Source organism: Aulonocara sp. 'chitande type north' Nkhata Bay, linkage group LG15 (assembly GCF_057382095.1).
Source record: "Aulonocara sp. 'chitande type north' Nkhata Bay isolate Kocher_YH1m ecotype deep benthic linkage group LG15, A_spYH_male_GT1.1, whole genome shotgun sequence".
Taxonomy (NCBI): Eukaryota; Metazoa; Chordata; class Actinopteri; order Cichliformes; family Cichlidae; genus Aulonocara; species Aulonocara sp. 'chitande type north' Nkhata Bay.
The window spans coordinates 24311231-24331172 of NC_141358.1; the positions used below are offsets into that span (position 1 = coordinate 24311231).

The window sequence follows — 19942 nt, forward strand, 5'->3', positions numbered from 1 at the left end:
GTGCATAAGATGACGCTTTAGTATTATTACACATATGATAAGTATGTTGGCATGCAACACACAAACTCAAGTGGTGTTGCCAAGATAGTTGCTGACTGGCAAGAAACTTCTAGAAGAAATCTGGTGACAGTCCAAAGCACAAATTAGATATTCACTGAGATATTCAACATCTCTTTATCTCAGTCGGTGATCCCCACATGCTTCAAAGAGTCCATCATTGTTCCTGTCCCGAAGAAACCCCACCCTGCTTCTCTCAATGACTATCGCCCTGTAGCCCTCACCTCAGTAGTGATGAAGTGCTTTGAACGCCTGGTCAGAGACTTCATCATTTCTTCACTACCAGACACACTGGACCCACTACAGTTCGCTTACCGTCCAAATCGTTCCACAGACGATGCCATCTCTCATCTCCTCCACACATCACTCACTCACTTGGACACTAGAAGGGGGAATTATGTTAAAATGCTCTTCATAGACTACAGCTCTGCATTTAACACCATAATTCCCTCCACACTCACCACCAAGCTGGAGCATCTGGGACTCAGCTCATCTATGTGTCAGTGGATCTCCAACTTCCTAACTGGCAGACCACAGGCAGTAAGGATGGGCGGACATGTCTCAGCCTCCACCACTCTCAGCACTGGAGCCCCCCAGGGGTGTGTTCTGAGCCCCCTGCTGTACTCTTTGTACACATATGACTGTGTGGCCACTACCAGCTCCACCACCATCATCAAGTTTGCTGACGACACCGTCGTGGTGGGCCTGATCTCTGATAACAACGAGACGGCCTACCTGAAGGAGATTAGGAATCTGGAGAACTGGTGCCAGAGGAACAACCTCCTTCTAAACGTCAGTAAGACAAAGGAGCTGATAGTGGACTTCAGCACTAAGCAGGAGAGGAACTACCAGACCCCCGTCATCAACGAGTGCCCAGTGGAGAGAGTGGACAGCTTCAAATACCTCGGAGTTCACATCACGCAGGACCTGTCATGGTCCTGTCACATCAACACCGTGGTGAAAAAGGCCCGACAGCGTCTCTACCACCTCAGACGCTTGAGAGACTTCCAACTGCCCTCCAAGGTGCTCAGGAACTTTTACTCGTGCACCATAGAGAGCATCCTGGCGGGAAACATCTTAACCTGGTTCGGGAACAGCACCATGCAGGACAGACGAGCTCTACAGAGGGTTGTGCGGTCAGCTGAGCGCACCATCCGCTCCGAGCTCCCTGACCTGCACTCAATCTACAGCAGGCGGTGCTGGACCAAGGCCAGGAAGATCGTGAAGGACCTCAGCCATCCCAACAACAGACTGTTCTCTCTGCTGAGGTCAGGAAAGCGATTCCGCTCCCTGAAGACCAACACAGAGAGACTGAGGAGGAGCTTCTTCCCGCAGGCGATACGGTCTCTCAATCACACCACCACACAGTACTGACCCACACATATGGTTCTTACACACACACTGGACTTTCTGGACTTTGGTTTTGCACAACACTGGTCACTATATTCTTCATTTCCGGTTAATACTTGTACAGCTGCTGTTATTGTGTATATATTTATTTATATTTAGATTTCTTCATACATTCTTATATAGTTCTATATTGTGTATTGTGTATTTTGTTGTACAGTTATTTTATTTTCAACTTTAATTTATATACACTCAACAAAAATATAAACGCAACACCTTTGTTACTGCTCCTATTCCCCATGGGATGGACGTAGAGACCTAAAATTCATTCCAGATACACAATATAACCATCCCTCCCAAACAGTGGTCACAAATCAGTCCAAATGTGTGGTAGTGGGCACATCTGCTATATTGAGATAATCCACCCCACCTCGCAGGTGTGCCACATCAGGATGCTGATCTGACATCATGAGTAGTGCACAGGTGTACCTCAGACTGCCCACAACAAAAGGCCACCCTGGAATGTGCAGTTTTTTGCGCTATTGGGGGTCTGGGGACCCAGAACCGGTCAGTATCTGGTGTGACCACCATTTGCCTCATGCAGTGCAACACATCGTCGCATGGAGTCTATCAGATTGTCAATTGTGGCCTGTGGAATGTTGGTCCACTCCACTTCAATGGCTGTGCGAGGTTGTTGGATATTCGTGGGAACTGGTACACGCTGTCGTATACGCCGGTCAAGCACATCCCGAACATGCTCAATGGGTGACATGTCCGGTGAGTATGCTGGCCACGCAAGAACTGGGACATTCTCAGCTGCCATCTGCCCTGAACAATGTGAACCATGATTCATCCGTGAAGCGCACACCTCTCCAACGTGCCAGACGCCATCGAATGTGAGCATTTGCCCACACAAGTCTGCTACGGCGACGAGCTGGAGTCAGGTCAAGACCCCGATGAGGACGACGGGCATGCAGTTGAGCGTCCCTGAGACGGTTTCTGACAGTTTGTGCAGAAATTGTTTGGTTGTGCAAACCAATTGTTCCAGCAGCTGTCTGGGTGGCTGGTCTCAGACGATCTTGGAGGTGAACCTGCTGGATGTGGAGGTCCTGGGCTGGTGTGGTTACACGAGGTCTGCGGTTGTGAGGCCGGTTGGATGTGCTGCCATATTCTCTGAAACGCCTGTGGAGACGGCTTATGGTTGAGAAATGAACATTCAATGCACGGGCGACAGATCTGGTTGACATTGCTGCTGTCAGCATGCCAATTGCACGCTCCCTCATTGCTTGTGGCATCTGTGGCATTTTGCTGTGAGACAAAACTGCACATTCCAGGGTGGCCTTTTGTTGTGGGCAGTCTGAGGTACACCTGTGCACTACTCATGATGTCAGATCAGCATCCTGATGTGGCACACCTGTGAGGTGGGATGGATTATCTCAATATAGCAGATGTGCCCACTACCACACATTTGGACTGATTTGTGACCACTGTTTGGGAGGGATGGTTATATTGTGTATCTGGAATGAATTTTAGGTCTCTACGTCCATCCCATGGGGAATAGGAGCAAAAACAAAAGTGTTGCGTTTATATTTTTGTTCAGTGTATGAAGACGTGGATTCTCCTTTTCACATGTTAGCATGTTGTTTGGCCAGCTGTGGCTTACATTACCACAGCTGTGATAAAATTATCAGGAGTACTTCTATGTCTATGAGGGGAAAGCTTTCCTTGTTTACATATAATATAATAATGATACAGATAATGAAAGTCAGACAAAGTGGATCATGTCTTTTACAAAGTGCATAAATAAATCAAGCAGATTTTTTTTCGGTTGTGGTTTCTGAGTTGTGAAATGTCTGCAGCTCTGGAGTGGACTGTATTTGATTTGTCACGTTGAAAGAGGGCCAGAAAATTACATAATCAGTGAAGCCAAACACATGTCTCTTTCCTAATATGGGCAATGTCTTTAGTAAAACTCAGCTGTAAGCATGTCTCCAGGCTCTGAATTGAAGGATTTTAGCACACAATGTTATGTGTTTTCAAACTCACAAAATCATATTTTACGTTCTTGAAGCAATAACCACGTGAAACTGAAGTTTAAATACTTTTCTTCCCTACATCCTGTGTGCAAGAGTCAATTATAGCATCATTTGGAGAGTTATATTTCATTTAGCATGTTATCGCATATCTGAAGGGGACCTAAAATAAAGCACAGTTCAGTCAGAGGGTCTCTTATTGATTGAAATCAACTTTTCCTGCTTTTAGGAGATAACTGAAAGTATACATGAAAGTGCCTTATCTTTTATAACCACAGGTTTTTTTTTTATAATGGGTGTTTGTGTAAACTGTGTGTCACAGAAATAAAAGGCTGCTGTGGCGTGATGGTTCTTCGTAGTGGTCTGACACCGAGGGCAGAGGGGCTGCTCTGAGATCCTTCCCTTGCTAGCATGTGAAAAACCGGTTGAGCTGTTCGTCTTGTTTCATTAACGGGAATAAGTCTCTAAAGCAGCGGGGCCTGTGGAAGCGCAGACCCAACACTTTCCAGTAGCATAAGATTTTTTGCCAAGAAGTGCGACAGCAAAGAACTGATTGTCCAAATATAAGTTTCCTTACTTTTTCTATGAAGTTTATATGTTTGTAAAAATAAAGTAAACCATCTGCTCTAAACAGGTTTACATAGACTCAAGATTCCTTTTATCATTTTCTTGAAAATGTGTTTTTGGGGTGTTTTGCAAAACTAACTTTCCTCAGTCACACACTTTTTTCCTTCAGTTAAAAAACTTGTAGATCTGGCATATTGATCGATCACAGGTTTGATAGCTTATCTCTGGACAGTCAGCTTAAAGAAGAATTTGCAAAGTTCATTGTATTTATTTAAGATCATTTTTGACAGCCACAGCTGTGACACATCAATGATTTTTATAAGATATTTATCACAGACTGACAGAACTACGAGAAACACCTTTTAGTTATCGTCCTTTTTAGTCGTCTGAAAAGTTCATATAAAAGCAGAGGTTTCTCTGTTTTAAAGACACAGAACATTTTTAAGACACAATCACACAAGTAGATATTTCAAGAAGACAGTGTAAACAAACATTTAGGGGCTGTGGTTTCACATGTTGCTCCACCTATCATGCGTTAGAGTCACCTTCCAGTAAGTTTCCAGGTCACTTACCCAGTATATGTACTCAGACTGGAACCAGTATGTTTGAGATTCATACAACCAGAAAACTGTCTCCTCTGTTTATTGTGTGAATTCACACTATTGAGATCCTGTTTCTCTTTAAACTTTATTCTACCTTATTCTAGTTGCTCCGACCTTTGCTGGTTAACTACTCCCTCCGTTTTCAGCCGATTTCCACCATTTAAACTTGAATCTGTTCTGCTCCCTGTGCTAATGCCAGCTGTATCTTTTGGTGGTCATACCTTTCATACTTTTTGAGATATTACAGTTTTTGCCCGTTGCTTGAACACTACAAACCCATGCTTAGACTAAAGTAACACAACTTGAAGCTTTTGTTACCATACCTCAAACACATGTACCCCTACCTTAAACAAAAGCGCTGCTTTGCACCCTAGTTGCAATTATGCAACACACTTACTCCTTTATGCAACACACATGGTCCTGCATGCTACACTCTATTTCATACATAAGACACTTTGTTCACAAAATGAAATTTCAGGGTGCCATTTGGAAAACACATGTACCCAAAATACAAAACACATCGGGTAATTGCAACCACTCAAATACACACCTGAAGGCACTTACTTGTAAAACTGAACACCAATTAGCCAACTACAAAAAGCCCTCAGTTTAGCCAATTCAAGAACTTTGCAAGCATGGATGGAGGGAGAGCAAGAGGAGGAGGAGGAGCAGCAGGTCGATGTCGAAGTCGAAGAGGCCATGCACGGACCCATATTTCTGATGATATAAGAGCAACTTTGGTGGACCATGTCATCAACCATGGCCTGACTATGAGGGAAGCTGGGCAGAGAGTCCACCCACATCTAAGCTGCTTCACAGTGGCATCTGTAATAAGAACATTCCGACTAGAAAACAGGTCTGTCTTCACCTCTCTACCTTCTACTCCACTCAGATGGTTTTTATAGCACTGTTCTACAGTATATACCATTACCATATCAAGTGTACAGGGTATTGCAGGGTGCTAAGGCTCCTTTTGCAGCCAAAGTGGTAGTTTCTGTGAAACATAGCATGATTACTTATATTGAAGTACAGTGGATGACACAGTACATACAGTAAAGTACTGTAAGAAAAATAAGCAAAGCGATGACAATATGTGGTTGTATTTCTCTAGACTGACTCGAAGACCTTCTGGGGGAGGACGCCAACGCCTGTTCACACAACAGCAGGAACTTGCCGTTGTGGACCTAGTGAGGGCAGACAATGCCATCCGTCTCCACCAGCTACGAAAGCAAATACTTGCAGACAGGCAAGTGTTCAACAGCATAAACCATGTGAGCATCACCACCATCAGACGCATCTTGGGTAAACACAGCATCACCATGAAGCAGCTCTACAGAGTCCCATTTGAGAGGAACAGTGACAGGGTCAAAGGACTTTGAGCTGAATATGTACGGGTAAGTGTAACTGTCCTTTACATGTACAATACAGTATTGGTGAAATCCAGTAGCAGCTGAATATGTACCATATCAGTACCACATGGATCCATTCTGAGAGCTACACAGGTACCTGTGTGATGGGGTTCTGTATGTGTAGCACTGTAGTACAGTAATATGTTCTCTTGGCCATGGATGGAGTTGCACAGCCTCATGAATTCATTTTCATTGATGAAGCTGGATTCGACCTGTGCAAAACAAGACGACGGGGTCGTAATGTCATTGGTCAAAGGCAATTGTGCACGTCCCAGGGCAGCGCAGGGGAAATGTCACATTGTGTGCCGCCATAAGCCTTCGAGGGCTTCTGCATCATCATGCAAAACTAGGTCCATACAACAGCCAACATATACTCACATTTCTAGATGCTCTCCATAACATAGTTGTACAGAACAGACCAGATCAGCCCAGGTTTGTTTCCATCAGGCTGCTCTGGTCCAGGCCTGGTTCTCCAACCACAACCAACTTGAAGTGGTATACTTGCCCCTTACTCACCATTTTTAAACCCTATACAGGAATTTTTTTCGGCTTGGAGATGGCGTGTATATGACCGCCAACCACATGCCCGCATGCCTCTTCTGCAGGCAATGGAACAGGCCTGCGGCGACATTCAGGTGACAGCAATCCATGGATGGTTTCGACATGCAAGAGGATATTTTCCCCGGTGCCCAGCGGGAGAAGACATTGCTTGCGATGTCGATGAGGTCCTGTGGCCAGACGCCAACAGACGGCGGGATCCATGAGCCCACGTATGCACAATTGTCGTGATTTTTTGTGTTTACAGTATGGTGTTTTTTCTATTACTGTATTATGGTGTTTTTTGGTTTTTTTTTTGCTTTCTCTGAATTCATGGTAAATGGCCTGCATTTGTATAGCGCTTTACTCAGTCCCTAAAGACCCCAAAGTGCTTTACACTACATTCAGTCATTCACCCATTCTCATGGTACTGCAATGTACAATACTGAGTAGGCCTATTTGTTGTTTTGGTTGTTTGAAAATGTGTCTCCTGAAAATATGCCTTCTGAATAAACAATGAAAGACTGCAGTGTTTTATATAAAGTAGACTAGTGTGCTCCCCCTGATCTGTAAGTGTTTGCATATGATGCAAGTATGTGTCATTTTGTCAACAGTTACATTTTGACAAAGGAATGTTAGGTTTTGACAGCAGAGTTTAGGTTTTGAGAGTTTCAATTTGGCACAGATGTGAATGGTATATTTCCCAGTGTTGTGTCGTGTGTACCCAGAGGTTGCCCTTTGTTACAAATTAAAGTCTACAAATCAATGACATCACACTGGCCTATGTTTATTCAGTCTATGATTACATGTCAGTGAGATCTTGGAGCTGCCAGCATGCAAAGCTGCAGCTTTAGAATTTAGGCTCTAATCCTTTTTTCCACCATTTTTTTTTATTTTTCTTCTTCCTTTGTTTCTCAGACATGTATGTTTTTTTTTTTTTTTTTTTTTTTTCTCCCATCATTTCCTCTTATTGTCCCTTTACATACTCTTTGCCTCGCTCCAGTCTACTGCCAGAGTTTCAGTATTTTATTCACTTAATAGCAGGACAGAATACCACGTGACTGTGGCCTTGTGTTATACCCTCTCTGCTGCAGTGATGCTGCAGACAAACACAAACATCGTGATCAGACATTTAAGAAAAGCCTCTTACAGATGAAGGTCTGTGTCTCTTGACCTAAACACATAATCAAGTTAAATCTAATTTATGTTCATCAGTGCCCCTCACACTGTAACTTAAAGTAATACATTTGTTACTGGTTAATTACAGAAGCACGTTTGTGAGCATAAAGATGTAAGCCTTGGACCATCGGGATGAAATGTGGTTGGGAAACTTAACAAGCATTGATAAAGCTTCATCAGTAGTTCGAACAATGCCTCAAAACCTTCGCTCACCACAGGTGGTTAGCAGACTGTGGTTGTACCATGCAGCCTAATAACATGCAGTAAATTGCAGGTTAAAGCAGTCTGCTTACACATTGTTAAACGAGGGAAGGGAACTAATGTGGCTGTCACATGACCCTTTTGTCCCATTTCATCCCAGCATTTGATTAAATTGCTGCTCACTACTTAAAACTGATCACATAAAACTATTTTTCTTCATCTTTTAATGATTACCAAAGTCTGTGAATCCCCAAATTGTTCAGTTGTTCTTTTTGCTCCCTATGAGGTCACTTTTACCATGTGACAAAAACAACACCCCACTGTACACACTTGAGCCACCAGCAACTTTATAAATCCCCAATAAAAAGCTGACAGGTTGCAATGATGTTCCAAATAACTTATTAAGAAAACAACTAAATACACAGAAAATATTATGAAAACTGGTTTATTTTATATCTCCTAGTTTGAAGTGAAGCAATAAAAACATGTATAAAACATCACAAACTGTAATATTATACAAATGCTTACGTCCTGCTGATGCAATGGAGACATCTTCCAGTGACAGTCTTCATCCGTGTGAGTGTGAGGAGGCTCCTAAACCCACCGACACAGAAGTGCATGTTCACAACTCCCTCTGTGCAGGTGGGGTCAGGGCCCTCCTCACCCTGGGTGAAGAGGGGTGGTGCTGTGGCCAGTCAGGTATGAAGTGCTGAGAGTGGATCTTTGGTCCTCTGTGCAGCTCTGTCCACTCTCAGCTGCCCTGCAAAGCAATAACACGAGAAAGACGTCATTTTAACACAAAACAGCATTTCCATTGTTGGTAGCTGCAGCATGTTGTTAAAATGCAATTTTAAACTCAACATATACACACAATAACTATAACTAAACTTAAACCTACAGTACTGTAGGACGATGATTTACACCAGCTATTGGAAGGATTTAGTCTTCAAGACAGTTTGTAGCCAATGTGAGGTGATAACTTACATAGCTGGAACACAGCACCACTCTCCAGTTTGTCATTTGGTCATCCATCCTTCTCATCGGGTTGGGGTAAGGCTGTCTTCTGGGTGGAGTATCTCTCTGTGTTAGCTCCGTCCTGGGCGTTGAGTGTCTGAAGTGCTGAATGCTGGGAGAGGACAAGTGTAAAGCACCTGAAGACAAAAAGACAAAGAGAAAAGCATGAATTCACAGATCACAGAGTTGTTCACTTTACTTTTCTTCTGTTATGTGTTTTTACCTTACCTCTGATCCCTGAGCCACAGGCTATACCTTATGTAAAAACAAGAGACTACAGTCAGTTCACGACATCATTTTAAACCTTTTCTACTTATTTGTGTTGACATTAAGTACGGACTTACCTTTGTCCTGCATGGTGAGCTAGAGCTTGAGAAAAAAATGTTAGTCATTTACAAACACTGCAAAGGCCAACTTAAACATTTAAAGCTTAAAAACAAGTTCTAACATAATCTAGTCAGAGTCGCTGTCATCAAGTGGAAGGTTAAAAGGCCTTTCCCAGAAGCGTCTGACACCAACAGAACCCGAGGATGTTGAAGGGCCATAAAACGTGTCATCACTTACCTTGCACCTCTTTGCACTTACCTCATCAGTGCAGGTGTCGTCTCCGCTTCTCTTTGCTGAGGAGGTGAGAGCTGAGGTTGAAGGAGAAGCTGAGAGAGTAGCGGAAGAAGGAGCAGGAGAGGAAGGAGCTGAGGGAGCAGGGGAGGAAGCAGCTAAGGGAGCAGGAGAGGAAGCAGCTGAGGGAGGAGCAGAGGAAGCAGGAGAAGCTAAAGGATCACCAACCGGGAAGAGTGGGGCGTTGGCCTGGCCGAAAGGCGGCATGGCGAACGGGGCAGCACCTGGAGCAATAGGATGTTGCCAATCGTGCCAAAACGGCTCTGGAGGGAGCTCCTGGATGAGAGGGGAATCAGCTCTCTCATCCATGGTGTCATACCCCGAGTCGTCACTAGGCCAATCGGCCCACTCTTCTGAGTTGTTCCAGTCAGAGGAATTGTCAGTGTCTTCACTCACCTCTTCGACGTCCTCAGGTATGTAGGGAGGGTACTCACCTTCCTCTTCACTGTCATCAGGATCCTGTGCTTCAGGAGAAGAGGGTGAGGATGGGAGAGGGATATACTCACCATACTCACCTTCACTGACACGCTCGGTATCAGAGTCATCCAGGATCCTGATGACCTCTGGAAGGCCTTCTTCTGCAGGACGCTCAACCACGTAGTCGAGACGACCTGTGAGGAAACAAGTTTAAAATAACATTAAGAATGTAATAAACATCAAGTGCTAAAGGAACAGAGCTACATCTGTTAGTTTGAGCAGGTGATGAGAGAAAAGCATTTTAGGCTACATTTATGTCAGACTGAATGACACTTCTACTTGTTCATGCAAGCAAAAAACAGCTAAGTCAACTAAGTTCACATCATTAACTGCTATATAATAAGATATAGTAGTGGCATAACATAAGGATACCATTATTACTACTGTACTATGATTACTGTTTTCATATTCTTTTTTATATTCATTTATTTTTGTTATTTTTTATTATCATGTTTTGTAGCAGGGGAAAAGTTATAGTTTATTTCAATAAAGCCTTTGATCCAAGAAGAACAGGATGTTAGGAAGGGACCGGGATCTGGTGTGTTTACACCTGTGTGTTCTGACGTCATGACATGCTGAAGATGCTGTTACCACAGAGACTGATTTTGGGGCATTTTACAAATTTTAGTCCGTTAAGCTATTTTTAACCAAATCATTAAAAAAGTGTCAAATTTGAAGCCTTCAAATCAAAGTAACACCTTTTTTTTCAAATTCATACACCAGTCGTTAATAATTTCTACACCTCTCCCGGAAAATTTAAAGCATACAAACAATTTACGGGGAAAAATCTTGGAATAAGCATATTTTGATAACATTAAAACTTGATATTCACACTGGAACTTATTAAATTATTACAGTCATTTAGTAGCTCTTAAAATAACTGAAGAAATGTTAAAAGTACCTGCAGCGAAGTCCAGGGGGCTGTCGAGTCCACGACGAGCCATCTTCAGGCTTTGCTGTATGAAAAACAAGTACAAACAATCCAAAGATGAAGTACTTGTTGTGGCGAGCAAGTCAAATCCGCTTTCAGTAAATATTTTCCCGAAAACTTAACTTTCCACAGGCTGAGGTTGGAGCAGGTCAAAACAAGTCCAATAGCAAGTGTAAAGGGACGAATGGAACCTTGTGCAGCATTTATATACCCTCCGCAGGCCATGGTTACGGTTGCCAACATTTTTCTTTTAAAAGCTAACAATAACTTAGCGTTCTCGCTACTCACTATGCTGTTAAACAGCTATATGTTAGCAATGACAACATTTAACAATGCTAGCCGTGCTGATTAGCCTTCTTACCCTTCCTATCCCCCCTCCTCATCCTCCTCTCCCTCCTCCTCGTCTTCGTCTTGGTCCTCCTTGTCCTTGTCGTCCTCTTCATCCTACTTCTTCACCTCCACGTCTTCTTCCTCGGCCTCCTCTACTTCTCACTCTTTCTGCTCCCTCCATTGTACTCCGCACACACAGCTTACCTGTATTATAGTGCTTAGGCTGATTGCAAAGTGAACTAATTATCTAAAAAAGTTTTGACATGTGAAAGTGTGCCAGACAGTTGGCAAAATAGTGTTAATGATAGCCATACATGTGTATACTTTGCTAGGAGTGCATTGATCATTTGGAAATTGAGTGTAAAGCAGTGAGTTGTGTTTACAGTTCTGCAAAAAGAGTGCTGTGCAGTGAATTGTAGCTACAGGTTTGCAAAGTGTGTGTTACAAAATTGCAAACTGAGTGCAAAGCAGTGTTTGTGCTCTTAGTTTTGCAAACTCAGTGAGTGGTTTTGCTATAAGTATCAATAGTTTTAGAAATTGTGCTATAAGAATCACAGTTAGGGTTTAAGCATTCAGAAAAAACTGTAATACCCACAAATTATTTCAGAATTTTTAGTAACATAATTTAATGTCTTGTTTGGATCTTGTCGTTGTAGTTACGGATGATTGGTTGTGAGCTCATCCTGACTCAGTACTGGCAAAGGTCATGTCTAAATTGGCCACTTGATTAAGAACAAGTTTCTCACTATGTAAATTATTTTAATACTTCAAAGCTCATTTAACAGCTCAAGGATCCACAAAGGTTTATATCTTCAGTATTGTAGTTAGACTAATGGAAATTGAAAAAAATGGCCATTGGTTTGTCAATGAGTTTTGCAACTAAACTGATTTCGCTTCAGGATGCATCTAAAATGCATTCAGGCTGGCTGTGTGGTGTCGTGGAAAAGTGGTACGTGCAAAAACCTTTTTTTGTCTGTCTTTGAGGGTGGGGGAAGACGCTTAATGTTTTTGTAAGTATGACTAATACTTACAAAAGTATTAGTATACTTTGACTTCTAAGGTATACACACACACACACACACACACACACACACACACACACACAAGAACAACAACATAGAAGAAGAAGAGGGGTATAGTTTACTACACGTCATAAAAACACAATCAATTATCTTCCAACTGCATCTTTCTGTTCTGACTTTAGAGTCCTTGTTTGTTTACTGAACCGTACTTTGGAGTCATACTGTTGTGATACTGGAGAGGAAAGGGTAAGGTGTGAGAGACTAAACCCTCACACACAAAACTTCAAAAATCATGTGTCATTGTAGATAAACTGATCTACAATGTGTTAGTAAAGAGTGACTTGCACTGCAAATTTGTTAAACCATTGCTTAACGGGCCATTAAGCAATGGTTTAACAAATCTCCTTTAACATTCACAGTGACTAAACCAGCTGTCTTACCAGCTGTTATATTCTTTAAACTTAAAATAAACCCCTGAAATTAGAGTTTGGTGTTTTAAGTCACCTATTAAAAAACACGAGTGAACACTTCTTTCTCTCAGCAGCATTACTGAAGTGACACTTTGATGATGCTTCATATCACAGTCTTTATGATGGAAAAAAACATGCAGATGTCTGCACTGCCACTGTCATGAAAATGTCCAGAGCCAGGGTTCAAGCTTCCTCTTCAGTTATCATTGATCATTAATATGGAGGCCATAGAGCGTGCGCAGTGGGGACCGCGTGGCCCGGAAGTGCCACTTTTTCAGATGAGCGAACGCGCGTGCATCAGTGTGCATGTGTGCGTCCTCATACGTGCAAAAGGTGCCCTTTCTGGCCGTCACTGGTGGAGGTGTGGGGGGCATACCTCCCACCCCCAAAGGTGCCCCTTATATTCTTCTACTGTTAAAATATGTTATGAATACATAGAATAAAGACATTTTCCATCACAGTGTTATTGCTCATCAAGTCAAGCTGTAAAACCAAGAGGGTATTTAGAAGTTCTTTGAGAAAATTCTTATACGTATCAGAGCTTTTCTATTGGGATAACAGAGACTTACAGAACGTCAGGTGGTTTTCATGCTAGTTGTAATAGTGAGAAGAGATTAGTAGTATAACTTTGTAATAAAAAATAATATTAATAAAGAAATGGTTTACAAATATGAATGTTTATTTATGTGCAGAAATAAAATGGAAAACAGCAGACTTAAAAATTGCTCAAATTAAAATGTAACGAAAACAAAATTGAGAACTGAATGTGGAAGGAACTAAACAAAACTTAAAGAAGAAACCCGAATCACAAGATCCAACAAATGATCAGGGAAAGATAAAGGAGGACAGGACTTTATATACATCGAGGACTAGTTGAGGTTTAGGATAAACACAGATGAAGACAATATGGGCAGATTGAGAAATAACAGAATAAAAAGTAGGACTAATGCGAGACATGAAAGAAAAGTAAACTTCAAAGTAAAACAGGAAATAAAAAACTGAAGCTAAATTAAAGTGAACAGCAAGTGTAAGCAGGGTTTAAATGACATTTAACCTCCACATGTCTTCTGCTGAACTAACCAGGAACAACTTTTTGTTGTTAAGTTGCAAATATGTTAATAATGTACAAATGTTAGCGGAAATGTTTTTGTAAAATATAAATGTATAACTATATCTTTAATATCTTTACAAGGCTTATGTGGGTACATTTAGATATTCACACTTCAATCAATCAATCAGAACTTTATTTGTCACATGCAAGTTGCCCTCCAGTGATCACATTCTGGAAACACACTGGTCTGATTTCATAAAGAAAATAAAGTTTCTATTTACATTTATTTATATAGTTTTAATGGAGGATATAAAGACGTGCTTCTGGATTTGAAACCAAATGTTTGTTATAATAATGGTATCTATCTAATAGTTTATGATAATTAGCACGTCGCTATCAATCTGTTGCATGCAAACACAAAATTAGTCTTTAACTTAAATGCGAGTCCTTTTTGTTAACTTGAACTATGTGACTGGGAAACTGAGAGTAGAGTAGAGGCTGCTGGGATCAGCAGTGGCTGCAGCAGAAGAGGAATGAGCCTTCACAGTGCTGTAGGTCACTGCATCACCTTCATCATCACCACGAACCTGGAAAAGTGACATAACACTGTGACCCTGAAGTGGATAAGCGGTTCGATGGAAGTAGTGGAAGGGCGCTTAGAGATCACATGCTTCTGTGTTCAATACATTATTTTTACTTTCAAAGAAATTGTGGATCAAATATGATGGATTCTTTGTTTGCCCATGCTCAGCCTCTCCACCAACGTCTATGAAGTTCTGTTTTGCAGTTAACAAGTCGCCCATCAAATGTTTTGTAGTTACTCACATGATTGCTGCAGGAGGACTCAGTTAACTATGCTCACATCAGCATAAACAATCCATAAAAACTCTGCATGGTGTAATAGCTGATGTATAGCCCTTGACCTTCAGAGAGGGTTGTGCTCTCTGTGAGCTCTCGTTACTGATGTTACTGAGTAAATAAATACATAAATATAAATATAGTAAATAAATAAATAATACACAAAGACAAAACCTTACCTGAACTTTACAGTTTTTTTTAATTGGTTTGGTACTATTTTCACAACTAAAGTGTGCATTTTCAAATCTCTCAGTACAAAACTCACATTTGATCACATTTGTAACACCACTAGTCATTCTTTCAAATCTGATGTCATGAGTTCATTGTATTTGCACATATTTTCATTCCACTTAATCATTGTTGCAGAACATATGATCATTGTGATATATACTGAGAACATTTGCTTTACTCACCCAAACAAAACAGTAAGATCTTTTTTCAACGTAGTACTTTTACCAATCATTTCATTCAGGAGCAAATAATACAAGGTAAGCGTTTCAAATTGTCCTTGGTGATGAATGAGTGTAACTGAACTGTAAAACTTTACACAGCAAGTATTACACTTATGTTCAGGCATAACAAAAAAAATAAAAAATAAAAAAAATAAAAAATATATTCATATATATATATATATACACATATACACACACACACACGAAAAAGGGAGAAAAAACAACAAGTCATTTACATAAGCACAATATATTTTTTATTTTATTTTTTATCACTTTTATACAATTAATCAAGCCGGTCATTAACATTGGGCCATAAGTTTTCATCAACATCCCAGTGGATGTCTTCGTTGTTCAGGCACCGTGGGAAAAATCTCCTGGCAAGACGAATCCAGGCTTGACATTGCTCAGCAGTTATATCACCACAAGCTCCACACATGGCTTGAAGAAGGGAGAAATGCTCATGGGGATGGCGATCATACACCTTCCACCACCATGTAGAGAAGAATTTCTCAATTGGGTTGAGGAAAGGGGAATATGGTGTGTTTGAAACCATTCCTGAACCAGCTGTGCATGGTGGAAGCTGACATTGTCCCACACAACAACATAGACGATGTCTTCTCCCTGACAGGCCTGCTCCAGTTCATTTAAAAAAAAAAAATCAGGTGTTCAGTGTTGTATGACCCTAGAACTGGTCTACAGCCTACCACACCATCTTCAGATATAGCTGCACACATGAGATGTTCCCCCCACGTTGTCCAGGGACGTGGATGGTAGCCCAATAAGGTTACGTCCTCTGTGTCTAGTTTTTGCTAGATTGAAAGCGGCCTCATCAACAAAAATATACTTGTGATGATTCACAGCAGCGTCCAGCTCCATCACCCTCTGTTACAGTAATTGCATGCCAGTTTAGTGTTGTACCTGAATATATTCTGAACGCAGTTGTTTCACCTGGACATTGTTCCTCTTAAAAGGAACTTACAAATGACCAGACAACAATCAGTCAAGTTGAAAATCCATGGACATAATGAATGATTCATTGATTAAACATTAAGATCGGTTGAATTAAATGACAGAAAAATGTATTACAGTTTTTTCCGATTGCTTAAGCACATTTTTTGTAACTATTGGCTAATTTTGCAAAACTCTTCACACAAATAAGAAAACCTGTCACCTAATAATCAAACATTGTAGTTCTCTTGCAAAAGCAAACACAGCTAGATTAACTCTTCACACCTTCATAAAAATGGTGTTTCCGTATCAAACAGTACACACAAGCCATCATCTACTAAGCACACAATGCGCCAACTGCACACTGATGGTATGAATATAAAACACATCTGGCTTTTGCTTTCTCTGTGCACAAGGTAGGCTATGTCAGTTTGAGCTCATACTTCTGTCATAGATCCATAAGCATAGAGGGATCCAAACTTCAAGTACTGGTGTTTATTCAAACACATCAAAACAAACACAAGTGTTCATTTCCAAGTATAGGATTATTTGCAATCGCCATAATGACTATATGGGTTACTTGGTCTGCAGTGAACATGCTTCCTCTGCCCCCAGCATCTGGTCATCTAGCAATTCTGTAAAGTAACAATTTCAGTATTTTTACATCAATGGTATTGGTGTGTTTCTCATTGGCATATGGCAGTGCTACAAATCTTTGTGCGAAGTGACTGTACTAACCGATTCTCATTTCAAGATGTCCTTATGGTACTTGCTACAGTGTAGCGGCTCGAGTTAGGCTGGACCCGTTGGCCAGCTACCCTCAGGGTCATTCCATAGTTGATTACATGGTCCACTATTGTAGCTCTACAATTCTATTTCTTACTCTTCCTACCCTTCCTCTCCCCCCCCTCATCTTCCTCTCCCCCCTCCTCGTCTTCCTCTTGCTCCTCCTTGTCCTTGTCGTCCTCTTCATCCTACTTCTTCACCTCCACGTCCTCTTCCTCGGCCTCCTCTACTTCTCACTCTTTCTGCTCCCTCCATTGTACTCCGCACACACAGCTTACCTGTATTATAGTGCTTAGGCTGATTGCAAAGTGAACTAATTATCTAAAAAAGTTTTGACATGTGAAAGTGTGCCAGACAGTTGGCAAAATAGTGTTAATGATAGCCATACATGTGTATACTTTGCTAGGAGTGTGTTGGAAATTTGGTAATTGAGTGTTGTGCAGTGAATTGTGCCTACAGTTTTGCAAAGTGTGTGTTACAAAATTGCAAACTGAGTGCAAAGCAGTTTTTGTGCTTTTAGTTTTGCAAACTCAGTGAGTGGTTTTGCTATAAGTCTGAATAGTTTTAGAGATTGTGCTACAGGAATCACAGTTAGGGTTTAAGCATTCAGAAAAAACTGTAAACTGAATGATAAGAGATGCAAATCAAAAATTTTATAGTGACAACATTATGAAAGGCAGTAACTGTGAACGAAACATTTATTTAGATGAAACACTTATTTTGTGTAGTGAAAATGATATTTTGTCATTATGTGTATTGTACTAACACAATTGAAAATATGCTGAAATGTTTGAAAAAGGTGCACTTTTGATGATCTGTTGTGATATAAGTACTAAGAGTTTTGAAAATGTACCAGTTGCTTGTGAAAACTGCGCCAAACCAATTAAAAAAACTGTATTCGTGGTTTTGGTGTAGCGTAGCGTAGGAAACTTCAGGATCTGCCTACGCAGTGAAGACGAGAAGATACATGGACAACAATGATGAGATGATGATGATGATGATGATGATTATTATTATTGTTGTTGTAGCTTATAATAGAAGGTGATCACATGTGGGGTATGAAATGCTTTTTGTTTCAGTCTTTGTGACAGTGGAACTGAATCAGCCTGTTAGAGAAAATGGCCAGATGTGGATGCCCAGATACTTGTACCTCCTCCACCACATCAACATACTCCATATATTTATTATCTTCCGCTTATCTTTACCAGGGTCACAGAGGAGCTGGAGCCTATCCCAGCTATCATAGGGCGAGAGGAGGGGTACAACCCAGAGAGGTCGCCAGTCTTTCGCAGGGGAAACAGAGACAAACAGAGACAAACAGACAATACAGTTTTTGCCCGTTGCTTGAACACTATAAACCCATGCTTAGACTAAAGTAACACAACGTGAAGCTGTTGTTACCATACCTCAAACACATGTACCCCTACCTTAAACAAAAGCGCTGCTTTGCACCCCAGTACCAATTATGCAACACACCTACTCCCTCATGCAACACACATGGTCCTGCATGCTACACTCTATTTCATACATAAGACACTTCGCTCACAAAATGAAATCTCAGGGTGCCATTCGGAAAACACATGTATCCAAAATACAAAACACATCGGGTAATTGCAACCACTCAAATACACACCTGAAGGCACCTACTTGCAAAACCGAACACCAATTAGCCAACTACAAAAAGCCCTCAGCGTAGCCATTCCAAGAACTTTGCAAGCATGGATGGAGGGAGAGCAAGAGGATATTTACCCCGGTGCCTAGCGGGAGAGGACATTGCTTGCGATGTTGATGAGGTCCTGTGGCCAGACCCCAACAGACGGCGGGATCCATGAGCCCACTTATGCACAATTGTCATGGTTTTTTGTGTTTACAGTATAGTGTTTTTTCTATTGCAGTACTATTGTGTTGTTGTTGTTTTATTTGCTGTACCTGTATTCATGGTACTGCAATGTACAGTATTGAGTAGGTCTATTTGCGTTTATGGTTGTTTGGAAATGTGTCTCCTGTAAATGTGCCTTCTGAATAAACAATGGGAATCAAGGACTGCAGTGTTTTATGTACAGCAGACTAGTGTGTTCCCCCTGATCTGTGAGTGTTTGCATATGTTGCAGGTATGTGTCATTTTGTCAACAGAGTTACATTTTGACAAAGGAATGTTAGGTTTTGACAGCAGAGTTTAGGTTTTGGGAGTAGAGTTCCAATTTGGCACAGATGTGAATGGTATATTTCCCAGTGTTGTGTCATGTGTACTTGTGTGTACAGTTTTGGCACAGCGAGCGGGGTTTTGCAAAATGTGTTCAAGCAGTGGGCAAAAACTGTAATATAAGTAAAATCACATCAAACATTTACTTAAATATTTCAAGTGTGAAAGTAGAATATTGTTTCTCATGTTTACATCAGATGAGAAACATGAAAAACTTTTGTGCTTTTACTTTTTCATTTATTCAGGTGACACAAAAACAACAAAGAATCCAGCCAGAAAAACTGAAATAAGCACAAAATCAGAAACAACCCCAACAATGAAGAGTCCTTCAAAAGCAGGACTGAAGATTAAGCTGGTTGCATAAATATCTGTTTATTTTAAATTTATTTGAGCTTTTGAAATGATATGCAAATGAAAACTCACTTTAACTTTGTATATAAATACTTTTAAATACAAATCATATCACAGAAATTTGCACATTTATTAATAAAATGCTGTTACATTTTTAAAAGAAAGGAATTTACACAGAACAGAAAACTGCAACCAAATAATTTTAATTATCACATTTTTTGTGTTTGACAGATTTTTTGTTTCTTTGAGGTTCATTGTTGTCTCTGTGGGATTAGCAGCGCTTTTAATAACTGCTGCAACAGTCAATATAAGGACAAGACATAAAGGTACATTTAAGATTGAATGATTTTGAATTTTAAAACAAAACTGAAATTGACTTTCTTCTCTCATTTTAGGGAACAAAACTCAGATGGATGAAACCACAGTAAGTACAAATCTCAATAATCCTAAGGTTGTTATTCTGATCTTGTTATTTGATATTGTCATTGACCCATAACTG

The 19942-nt window shown here is 40.8% G+C and overlaps 1 protein-coding gene across 3 annotated transcripts; it reads right to left on the bottom strand.

The window, feature by feature from the left end:
* Positions 1-8361: 8361 nt before the first annotated feature.
* LOC147313156 (uncharacterized) lies at positions 8362-11234 on the bottom strand. 3 transcript variants are annotated; one of them, XM_086265116.1, is made up of 5 exons: positions 10943-11234; positions 10080-10175; positions 9175-9201; positions 8917-9083; positions 8362-8692 (listed from the first exon to the last, which is right to left on the bottom strand). In XM_086265116.1, the coding sequence occupies exons 1-5, from the start codon at positions 10983-10985 to the stop codon at positions 8684-8686; spliced, it is 342 nt and encodes a 113-aa protein (XP_086121242.1). In that variant the 5' UTR covers positions 10986-11234; the 3' UTR covers positions 8362-8683. The 3 variants fall into 3 exon arrangements, with proteins under 3 accessions (XP_086121242.1, XP_086121240.1, XP_086121241.1); XM_086265115.1 differs by lacking the exon at positions 8362-8692 and having other exon boundaries at positions 8993-9083; positions 9291-10175; XM_086265114.1 differs by lacking the exon at positions 8362-8692 and having other exon boundaries at positions 8962-9083; positions 9175-10175.
* Positions 11235-19942: the final 8708 nt, after the last annotated feature.